This window comes from Oculina patagonica, chromosome 7 (assembly GCF_052425735.1).
Source record: "Oculina patagonica isolate OP01 chromosome 7, crgOcupat, whole genome shotgun sequence".
Taxonomy (NCBI): Eukaryota; Metazoa; Cnidaria; class Anthozoa; order Scleractinia; family Oculinidae; genus Oculina; species Oculina patagonica.
In genome coordinates, this window is record NC_135764.1 from 28,653,469 (window position 1) to 28,665,652 (window position 12,184).

The 12,184-nt window shown below is 38.4% G+C and overlaps 1 protein-coding gene across 1 annotated transcript in view; it reads left to right on the top strand.

The window, feature by feature from the left end:
* The window catches only part of LOC144660581 (uncharacterized), a 162,358-nt gene that overhangs the window by 76,623 nt on the left and 73,551 nt on the right, over positions 1-12,184 (top strand). Inside the window, exons 5-6 of the mRNA XM_078521234.1 lie at positions 629-1,006; positions 1,777-1,971. Coding sequence (XP_078377360.1) covers positions 629-1,006; positions 1,777-1,971 — 573 coding nt within the window. The remainder of the gene's footprint in view (positions 1-628; positions 1,007-1,776; positions 1,972-12,184) is intronic.

Consider the following 12,184-nt stretch of genomic DNA (forward strand, 5'->3'; position numbering starts at 1 on the left):
ATAGTATATTTTAGTTTAAAAGACTCAGGCTCGATTTAACAAAGAATCTCCGAAGTCTGAATCTTCCATTTTCTTATTCATTTCATTTGAATAATAAAGATCAAACTTTGAAACAGGATATATGTTTTGAATAATTACCAGGCCTTTCGTTTATAATTTCTTCCAGACTTAAATGAGAGATTTTATCTAATAGAATAATGCATAAAGCTTTTGAATACCGGAATAAACTCGGAAGAAAAGAAACTCGATGATTTGTTGGAGCTTAACCAAAAGTTCCATACAACATGGAAAGGATTATTTGATCATTTTTCAAACACGCAAACAGAAAATCCAAATTAATTCTTAATTCATAAGTGTGTACTGAATTAACAAATAATTTGGACAGTTTGGCGCGCAATATAATTAAAAACGAAATTCGAACACACGGTTGACTAATTTGGAAATAATTGAATTGAAAAACTTCCATGGACTTCAAGGCCTCGTCCAATTTTTTCCACCCAGTTTGCAAATTTGACAGTAAGTAGTTCTCAGCATTACTTATTAAATAAGTACCTTTAGAAAAAAGGCGAAGGCTTTAGCAATCAGGCAATAAACATGTTTTTGGATCATCCAATATATTTTTTTATAGTTTGTCCGAATGGCTGGATTAATATGCAAGGCTCCTGCTATAAGTTCTCGTCGGGGACCTTGAATTGGAATGCAGCAAAATCTGCCTGTGAAAAACTTGGATCCAAGCTGGTATCGATAAATTCACAAGCTGAACAGCAAGCAATTGCCTCCAAGATAACATACAACCAGCGGACATGGATTGGCTTTCACAGGAATCCTAAAGACAAGTCTCGCTGGCTGTGGATTGACGGATCACGTTCAACTTACACTAACTGGTCTCCTGGAGAACCTAACAGTCATGGGGAGGAGTGTGCAGAAATCTACCCTAAGGCACAGGGATGGAAATGGAACGATCAGTCATGCGGCAGTTCCTTTCGGTACATTTGTGAAACCAACGGTAGGTCAGAAATTCTGCTGTTACATTTTACAATTTGAATATGACAGTAGATATTCTATATACCAATTCTTTACATTTGTGACCATTATTTTGAAAGGCGCCCGTGTTTTTGTTGCTTTTTCTTGTCATTTTTCCTACATTTATAAGTATAACGCCTTAGTAGACCAATTAATTCGATTAATTAGCTTCGTCGTTAGACTGGGTTCTTTTCCAGTACTTGCGCCACAAGTTTTATATATCTTGCCGCCTGCTAGAGTTGTATATTTTGCAAGAAGTTTTATATTGGGTAACAAGTTTTATATCTTGCAAGAAGTTGTATATATTTTGAAACCAGTTGCATACAGCTCTTTCAACTAACGTTGTCCGAACAAAGGTTAAAGACAAGACCGAAAGGTAGTATGGGTAGAAGAAGAGAGCAACTACACGTGCTAAATACTAATAGATTCGATGACTTGACAAACGCGAGTTTGTACGTCTTTTTTTCACTTCAGACGTGGAAACAAGTGACTTTTAGCCACACTGAATTTTAGGAGACTCAGAGCCACTCGACAGTGAAAGTAAAGCTACAGATAAAGGCCCCAATAGAGAAAAACAAATTCATGAATTCTCCACGTGCAAAAGTACAAACTTTTACATTTCCTATAGGCCAATATGCAAAACTCCAGTGAATACCCACACCACCATTCGGTCTTGTCTTTAAGCTTTGATCTGACAACGTTAATTGAAATAGCTGTATATTTTGTTGTAAATACAATTTGTTTCAATTTCAGTTGCAAAGTGTCCAGTTCTTACCGTTGGCAGCCTTGTAAAAAGTATACCAAATAGTTGCTTGACGTCACAGATGAAAATCAACACGAAATGCTCGCTCTCATGCCCACAGGGATACCAGCTACAAGGTCCCTCTTATAAGCAGTGTGGGGCAAATGGTCAGTGGACGGACAGTGCTAAGTCAGTCTCATGCACTGGTGAGTCAATGATTTGAAATCGTGGTTTCGTTTTAATTTAAAGCAGTATTACTTTATCTGACACTGAGAATGTTCTTTTCAGATATTGACGAGTGTGCTGTGTCAAATGGAGGCTGCAGTCACAAGTGTGTTAATATTGCAGGAGGCTACAAATGTGAATGTCCAGACCCAGAACTGAGCTTATCATTGGATAACAAGACATGTCACGGTAAGTATATCATAGTGTGCACCATTTCCGCATTTTAAGCTACCTAAGTAAAGGTACTCAAGAACATTGATCTATACTTGCATTCGCAAGATTATGTGTTTGTTTCTTTTCTGACAAGAAAATGAATAGATTAATCTTGTATCATTTCAGCTCCAGGTGTTGATGTTCAGTGCAACAATAAAAACATGACCATCATCATTCCCAAGTCCCTCCTCCGTGGTATTGACCGTGAGCATCTTCGGCTCCTGGACACCACATGCAAAGCTGAAGAAACCAGTGCACACTTCTCCCTTACAACACCGCTGACTGGCTGTAACACAACTCGCAGGCACACACCTACAGCTATCGTTTACTCCAACACAGTCTTGGAAATCCCAGTGGCTGCAGAGGATGTCGTGACACGCGTGCGTGAAATAGAGATACAGTTCAGCTGTTTCTATTCCAAATATGGCGTCGTGTCATCTGTCGGCTGGAAACCAAGTAACAGAAAGCTTGTGTTTAGTGATGAAGGAAAAGGAAACTTTACACTCTCTTTAAACATGTTTCCTGACAAGAGATTCGTGAGTCCTTACACGAAAGATGATTTTCCTGTTGCTGTGGTGCTGCGCAAACTTCTGTTCTTTGAGGTGTCAGTGACATCAGGTGACAAGCAGTTGTCAATCATAGCAGATCGATGCTATGCCACGCCCACTCAGGATCAGAAGAATTCCTTGAAGTACGAGTTTATTAGGAAAGGGTATGTGAAGGATAATTTTTCTTTTATAGTGTGAGTGGAACCAAAACAAGTGCAGGTAGAAGAAATCAGTTCGTCTAGGGAAACAGTTTTTTTTTTTTCAAATCTTTCTTTTTGATTAAATCGTGAAGCTTATTTTGCATAAAAATATTACTTAACATAAAAGACGTTGATGGTGTAGAAAAGCTAATTTGAACATTTCATCTCTGAGATGCCCGAATGACGTCACTGTGAAGTACCATTCAGCGCCCTCAGTCAGTGCACAGCGCTTTAGCCTGGAAGCCTTCAAGTTCATTGCTGACAATCCCTTTGTGTTCGTTCACTGTCACGTGATTGTATGCAACGCAACCAACCCAGACTCCCAGTGCGCAAAGAAATGTTCATCAAGTGGCCGAGGAAGACGTGCAGTGAGTGATCACGTGACTGACGTGTACTCTTTGGCCCAGGGCCCACTCCACCTTGCACGAGAGAAACGAGAGGAAACGCGCAGGAATGGCTTGGATAAAACTGGTATGTGGATAGAGTTTTGAAGTCTAAAATTTTGAAAAGACGAAATAAAAATAATTTTAAGCATGTCTGTATATTTTGATTTTATTTTATTTTTAATTGATCTGTACTGTTCAATCAGAGAAATTTTGGAGCCTGTGATCAAATGTAGATTTTGAAAACAACCTATTGTTACGTTTTAACACCTTTGCATTTTTCTCATGTGTGATGTCAATCTCCCTAGGTTCCAGTCCCACCTTCATGATGGTTCTGTTTGTGATGTGCGTTGCTTGCCTGGTGGGAACAGCGGTGATGATCTTCAAGAAGTCACGTGGCAAGTCTTCTGGGTATACTGTGCTTGCCAGCGGCGATCACGAGTGAAAGCAAGCTCACAGAAAACAACTGGACTTGACAAACCTAAAGGATACTCGAGCTTGAGATATGCATTTAAATTGTCAACAACAAATTGTTAGTCGCTGCAAATAACCTGGGAGTAGGTATTCTATCCGCTAGACAAAAGCTTGCACTAGTCCCTTTCAGGTTGTCACGGAACGCTGTACTTGCAGTTTTGCAGCGATGGATCGTGACAGCTTTGAAAACCATCTGCAGTAAAAAATAGCATTAAGAGTAAATGAGCTTCAACCAGATGAAGTTCTAAATACTTGAAAACAACCTGTTTTAGTTAACTTTTCAAAGAGATTCTAACAACAGCGATTTTCTGATTCGCTTTTTATAAGTTTCTGTGATCAGATAAGCCAAAAAGGATTTCATATCATTTTTTCTCTGCTAAATGACGACGATTGCATATCTTAAGCTCAAGTTTATCCTTAACATGTAGATTCTGAGTGATCTTAATAACTAACCTTCCGTCTTTCGTTAGCACATTAGTTTTTGAGGTTGCTCACAATCTTACATTTTACCGGACATGTCAAAAACTTGATTTAATTAAGGGTGCTCTGCATTTTTTGATTATTTGGTAACTCAGGTTTAGGAAGAATATCATAACTAGCGTTAATTCCCGAAGGAAAAGAAGAAAATGCTCGAGTGAGTGTTGAGGAATCAATAAAGTTATGTTTGGTCTTAGACCATACACGCAGGAGTGTACGTCACTTATTGAAGGTTGTCACTTTTTATCACTGATCATGAAAGGCTTATAGTTTGTTTTCCTGGATCCTGGCAGTGATTGATTTAAGTTTAAAATCTCTCAACCTCTTCCTTTTGTTGTCAATGCAGGATCAGTGATTAAGAAGTGAAAAATGAACAGAGGGGTCTGTAATAAATTTCCAAGGAATTGATATCATGAATGCATGCGCCAAAGGAGAATTTGAGTGACAATTTGTCGTCTTACTCGGGGATTAAACTAGTATTCGTTTTCTAAGGGTAACGAGGTAAATAAAACATTTGTCGACAGTATAAATGGCGTTTAGTCAGGTCGACGTATCAGTGAATCTGTGTGGCAAAGAGATAGATTTCAGTAGAAAAAGGCTGTAAAATTGGAATGGAATCAAGTTTTCTTTTTATGGAAAAAGGGGAAAGAAAATCGAAACCGTCAGGGAAGTTATCAAATGACAAAACATCGTGCCATTTTTAAGATCTACATATATGTAAAGTTTTCAGCTCCCTTCCAAGTGTGGTAAGATAATTTTCACATGTGTGGCAGACTGTTGAATTAATGTCACTTGCCAAAGGGTGAATCTATTTGGGAAGCTAGCAGTTTCTCCAATTATTTGAGATGCAGGTAACAAATCAGGCGGACGAATTTCATGCCCACAGCTGATGGTAATCTTTATATAAAGTAGTCAGGGGTAATGTTGGGAGCTTGGTGCTGTTTAAAATAATTTCAATAAAATGTTCACTTGCATTTATGCAATGATAAATCGTTTTTGTGGTGATAACTCGCTCATTTGTTCTATTTTGACCGAGATATATTGCACCATTCTCGTAATCAGTTATTGTTATATCGCTCGGTTTTTATCTTGGAATTCTGTTAACATGCTATGCATGTGCTATTAAATATCCCCTTCACAAAGATTGCCTGGGAACCCGGTGCGATCGAACAGATAAGGAACTGGATAAATGTATCTATGACACCTTTCATTTCATCAGTTTTGAGTTTGTCGCTAGTACAAACATAAATAAAACAAAAAGAGGCGTCTCGAAACTACCATGACGTCCAAGAAAAATACACATCACTGCCAGTTCAGTGAAGTTGTAATACGGTTTAACCTGAAACGAGGTTTGAATTTTGTTTCAGGTCTGAAAAAAGTCGGAAAAAGAGAGCTACGCGTTATCTCTCCCCATCCCCTCACTCATCCTCGCTCACCCGTTGCTACTCCTCTAAGAACTGAGAGCCTGAAATGCCGTCAAGGCCTTGCGCAAAATTCTTTTTTTTTTTATCGAACTCACAACCTTTTTGCTCTCATATATTTCCATTGATTGCTATAGATTGTTATCAATGAAATCATTGAAATTTCTGTGAATTTTTTAGAAAGATTATTGCACCTCGACTATTTTAGCGACCGCATCAGTTTAAAACGTTTCAAACTTCATTGCCAAATAATGTTATCGTTGGATAATAGAGTTACGTTCAGTATATTGACTAAAATAGTCGCTGTTATTATATGTATGATCAACTTGGAACTTGATTTTTTTTTGATAGATGGTTGTTTTATTTAACTCAAGTTTGACCCTCGGACGTACAAGCAAACTCTCACCCCCACCATCGTACAAGGGAAAGGGGAGGGGGGGAGGGGAGGGTGGATGGAACCCCTCCCCGGAGTTTTCGTTATATTAAGGCGTAGCGAAATTATTTTGAGCTGAGAATAAAGCCCTTAGCTTACTCTACAAGATGACGTAATTTTAATTGGCTGTGGCGTCATTAAAGCCGCCATCTTGGATCCGCCATCTTGGATTTCAACATTTTCTTAGAAAGTCAAAAAATAACGGAAATTGATGTAAAATCAAGCCAGAATGCTTACGGAACGTAAAAATATATACATCTTGCACTTCTGTTTTAAAAAACTGGAAAAATTTAAGAAAAATGGTAGAAATGACGATTTTTGGCAAGACCTGCTTGTATTTATGACGTTGCCATGGCAACATCAAATACCATGGACACAAGGTTGACATATAAAAATTTCTGCAGAGGATGAATGAACAGCTACTGAAAGTTTTAGCATTGTAGAGTAAATCGTTTTTTCAAAATTTGGAAAAAAACCTTATGGGGGTTAATTTTGTTTGAATACCCGAGATCGCTTCTCAAGCAAAATTTTGTTGGTTTCAGATTGCTTTTGGTCCATGTCATGTATTTGGTTTATGGCAAATCAAAGCACATGGTACAGAAACGCGCATAGGTGCACATGCTCACAATGTCAAACGCCACAGTCCATAAATCAGAGTTTTATGGACAAAAGCATATCTAGATCTAGAACGAAATTGTCCTTTTCCATTTAGAAATCTGGGTCCAATAAAGAGCAGACATTTATCATGCATTGGTACAAATGTAGAACATTCATTCGCCTATCTTGCGGAAGTTATGTCCGCACATGTAAGTCCTTTTCGTTTGGTCACTTCCATGACAGTGTCGACACGTTCGAAGAAACAAGCTAGTTTTATGATGGAGAGGCATATCTACGTATCCACTCAGAAATATACCGTATTTTCTCAATTAAACGCCCCGAGAGTTTATTTCAAACTTGGGATGGTGGAACCGGCGTTTATTTCACTCCTGCAATTTATTCAAGCCCGATCTTTATAACCAAAGGGTTTTCATTCATTATTTTTGACAGCCATATATGTTGCCTTTTTTCCTAAAGCGTTCTGCACCTCAAACAATGCTTGAGGGGCTTCGGCTTAAGACTTCACCATGGAGTTCCGGCGTTTATTCGGGGCTCGGCGCTTAATCGAGAAAACACGGTACTTTACATACGCCACTGGGTATCCGCGTATCCACTCAGAAATATATAGAGGATATAACACGGCGGTGCGAAGATATGAATTTTATTTTCGAGTGGTAAAGCAATATTTTACGAATGAGCGCAGCAAATGAGTAAAATATTGCTTTTACCACGCGAAAATAAAATTCATATCTTCAAGCTAGCCACCGTGTAATTTTTCTTTTTATTATATAGACAAAAATCATGCATGAAGTAAAAGTTAAAACATTTTATTAATCAAAAGCTTAAACACGAGCGACGGCTAAATATAACAATATAAATTGAGCAAATTGCGAAACTGAAAGGCAAAATTTCGCGAACTGAAGCTTTCAGAAGATGTATAACGTAAATGTAAAAAACAGTCTGTTTATTAGCTTACATCAATGTCACTGACAATAAATAATTCGCAGTTTTCAAATCTGTTTCTGCCCAAACTCACCGCTTTTCTGATTTCTGATCTTCGTCTGACTTTCCGCAAGCAAGAAGCGCTTTTAAATAATTTCAAGTCATACGAAGTTTTCTTCTTCGTGTTAGCATTTTCTTGCTCCTCAGTAAAACATTTTATTTTGGCTTCAGTGAGCTTCACGAATCGATCTCGGTAGCTCGCCATTTCCAACCGGCGTTGGCAGCTTTGATATCGACGTCATCGATATCCTCACGAGTGAGGATATGGAGAATACGCCACTACAGTCCCGGATGCAGTTTCGTATGAATTTTACGAGTGGTCTATTTTCCAGTAAAACACTCGCGGCTATTTAATAAAATTGAATAAGCCACTGCGTACCCGTGTATCCACTCAGAAATATACGTACACGAGCCACTGCGTATCTCGTACACACTCCGTCAAAAATATACTTACATCGGCCACTGCGTATCCACATATCCACTCAAACATATACTTACATGAGCCACTTCGTATCCACGTATCCACTCAGAAATATACTTACATTAGCCACTGCGTATCGGCGTATCCACTCAGAAATATACTTACATTAGCCACTGCGTATCCACGTATCCACTCAGAAATCTACGTACACGAGACACTGCATATCCGCGTATCCACTCAGAAATATACTTACATGAGCCACTGCGTATCCACGTTTTTCACTCAGAAATATACGTACAAGAGCCACTGTGTATCCGCGTATCCACCGCTCAGACTATACTTACATGCATGAGCCACTGCGTTTATCCGCGTATCCACTCAGAAATATACTTAAATGAGCCACTGCGTTGATCCGCGTATCCACTCAAAAATATACTTAAATGAGCCACTGCTTTCATCCGCGTATCCACTCAGAAATATACTTACATGCGCCACTCCGTCTGAGTGTGATAAATTTGTATTAATTTTATCCACAGAGAAAAAAAATGTACGCGCCATGCCTAGTAGCGTTTCTCAAAGAAAGGGAGAGTTTTCTAAATTAAAAAAAAAAAATAAAAAAAAATTCCTATCAGATAATTTTTAGTTCACGATGCTTAAGATAAGTCTTCAATTACAAAGAAGAAAAAACGTGACGGTATGAAATATTGTAATGAGAAAACATGTAAATATTAGAAATTGTAAATTTGCAGCAACGAGGAACAAACACGAAATTACTGACAGTTGACAGTCGTCAAATGAGTTATTAATGTAGGTGAGAACACTGAGCAGAGCTTGCTAGCGCCAAAATATTTACTTTTCCAGAGAAGAGAGCGTTTTCTTCATTTAAGAAAACCAAAATATTATTTTTTTAAGCAATAAACAGCGAAATGAAACCACGCGGGATGTTGGGAGAGGGTTCAAGGACTGGACTAGGAAAACACGAAGGAAGCATGTAAATCACGAATGATCTACATCCCAAGTGGTTTTATTACGCCAGCAAAACCCTTGAAAGTGCGACATATTGCTTTTATGAAATAACTATAGAAAATGTTTCTCGAAGAAACAGAAATCTTCTTTAAATTTCGAGATCAACTAATTGGTTATTCTCAACACATGCACTTCTCGAATGACTCGGTCAGCAAATCAAAGCGGCTGAAAGAATAAGACACTGGTTCGGCTCCACTCTAAGAATTTTATTGATCAACACGACGAAATTTTTTAAAAGTAAAAAGCTATAATAGTCAAACAAATGTGAGGAAACGAAAATGGCAACATGTTAGAGGCAGAAAATTTGTTCAATGATTTTTAAGTCCTACACGAGGAAATCGGCCGGAGTCATTCATCGCGAAAGTAAATAAGGACTGTTCGGAAAGTTTGCAAGTTTTCAATCTTCACAGACTGCATGGCGAAATTTGGAATAAAAGCTAGTTCTGCTTGCCAAATTTATTCCGAATTTACTTACTTAAAGCATGCATTTCTTCGTCAGTTATTTGCCGAATGATAGAAAGCACTAAAGCGGTTTAAATCAATTCAAGTGCGTACGGGGACTCGGCGTTTATATAAAGTCTATAAAGTTTGTGGAAAGCTTTTATCACGACTAGCTTGTAGTAGTTTTTTTTCCCTTACAAATATGGTTTTTGAGTGAATGTTGAATGAGAAAATATCAACGCGCGGCTATCAATATCATGCCAGGCCAGCAAAAGCGAAAAAGGTTTCTTGTGTTTGTTTTCGTTTTTTTTTTTTTTTCCTCAAGGTCCCTTGCTCTTGTGGCTGCAGTTCAGCCAGATTACAATCAGCTTTTATCTACGCAGCTTAGCGACCGTCCGCTCGTTTTACTTACCGCCATTTTACATACATACATATATACTTTATTTGAAAACAAAGGTCTATAAAGATGGCAGCCTAGGGCTGATGTGGACCTTTAAAACTTAATTACACTTTATAACTTAATTTGTTTTCCCATCGCCATTAATTTGTTTTCCCATCGCCTGGTGCTCTTATAAATATGAATTGGTGAAAGCAAATCGTTTTCCATCGGCGCGTGTCATGTCTTGTAAAAAGCCTAAATGGTAAGAAATGTTGTAAATCATTTTAGCGATGTGCTTAGAACTTACGCTTATTTCATTGCGGTTCTTCCCCACAGATTGTTATCTCGGGTAATCCAGTTTATATTCAAGAATCTAAATGTGTAAAACAACCTATCTTACCCGTGAATAAACGTCGTTTTTGGGTTTTGAAACTCTTCTGGTCGGGTGACTTAGAAGCAGCCACAGCTCTATTTTAATTAATTACTGACAGTTGACAGTCGTCAAACAAGCTATTAAGGTACGTGTGATCACTGAGCAGAACTTGCTACAGAATAAAAGTGCAGCCTAGAAACAGCACATGCCCAGCGACGTTTCCATATCACTAAGCAGAGCTTGCTAGCGCCAGATTGTTGCCTAGAAACAGCGCATGTCTAGTGGCGTTACGTTTTCATATCACTGAGTCAGTGCCACTTGGAAATAACACAGCCTAAAATAGTTACTACTGAAATAACAATTACCGTTCCTGCACACGTGTTCCCTGACGGTAGAAGATCTGTGGAATTTGGAAGTAACACCACTCTTCGTACAACAACAATAAATTCATTCGAAATGTAAGATTTACGAAGAGATTAGAACTTGGAAAGCAAATCTACCTGACTTTGCGACCAAAATTCTTCAAACTGTATGAACGAAAGACGCTGAAACTCGGCACAAACCTTGCAATATCCTGTTCTAGCTGCAGCATTAAAAAAATGCAAAACAAATCGACAAATTTTTTGCAGTTTGAAATAGCGCGTAATTTGATTGATATTTTCAAAAATTCGACGGAAAACCATCCATCTTTATTGTTCATTGTTATGGACTGCCAACAGTTAATGTATGTACAGGAACTTTATAACTTTTGCACACAAGATAAAGCTAGGTGACATCAGCCTTTAAACTGGCTGGTACTGGGTTATTATAATTATGACATTTATGCGACGGTCAAGACAGACGCATAACACAGCAGTTTTTAAAGGCAAAATAAAGATGTCGCTCGCTCCTTCAGGAAATCTACGGAGTGGATTTTCCTGTAAGCTGTTTTGAGTAAACTTTAACTGTTTGGCAGCGTCTTGCGGTAATTACAGAAAAATGTACCGTGGCATTTTAAATATAATCGCATTTTATTACAAACGAAGGCTTCCGAAAATCGCTCATAACTTAAACAAATCGCATTCGATCGCCACAAAATTTATCATTTAATATAATTTAAGCATAATTCTTTTAGAATCTCAAAAATCTAAGCAATCACTTCACTTTTTTCCGTTTAAAAACACGCTTAAAAAAGGAAATTGTCAGCCTTATAAATACCCGCGGGCTACCTTAAATGTAGAAAACGCTCCCTTTTCTGAAGAAACGCCACTAGGCATGCGGTGTTTCTTGACAAAAAATCCCTCGCCTAACGGCTCGTGATTTAATATCCTCCTTTGCAGACGTTCTTTAGGCTTGTCACGCGTTTCTCCCCCACGAACGTCTGCTTAACCGAGCTACCACTTCTGTTCGTCTGCGGTTTACCTTTGTTATGAAAAAAAAAAAAAAAAAATCGGCATCGTCTATTATATAACAGAAATTCGTGGGGGAGAAACGCATGACGAGCCCAAAGAACGTCTGCAAAGGAGGCTAATGATTTACAAGCTTTCTCGTGTTCTCCTAGTCAAGTTCCTGAATTTTCTCCCAACATCCCGCGTGGTTTTATTATGCCAGTAAACCCTTAGGAAGTGTGGTCTATTGCTTAAAAGAAATAATGTTAAGGACTTTTTAATTTAGGGAACTCTCCGCTCGGCGTTTGAGATTTTCTAGGCACTTTTATTCTACTCCTAGCAAGCTCTGCTCAGTCGTAGAGAAACGCCACTAGGCATGCGCTGTTTCTAGGCAATACTCTGGCGCTAGCAAGTTCTGCTCAGTGATCGCACGTACCTT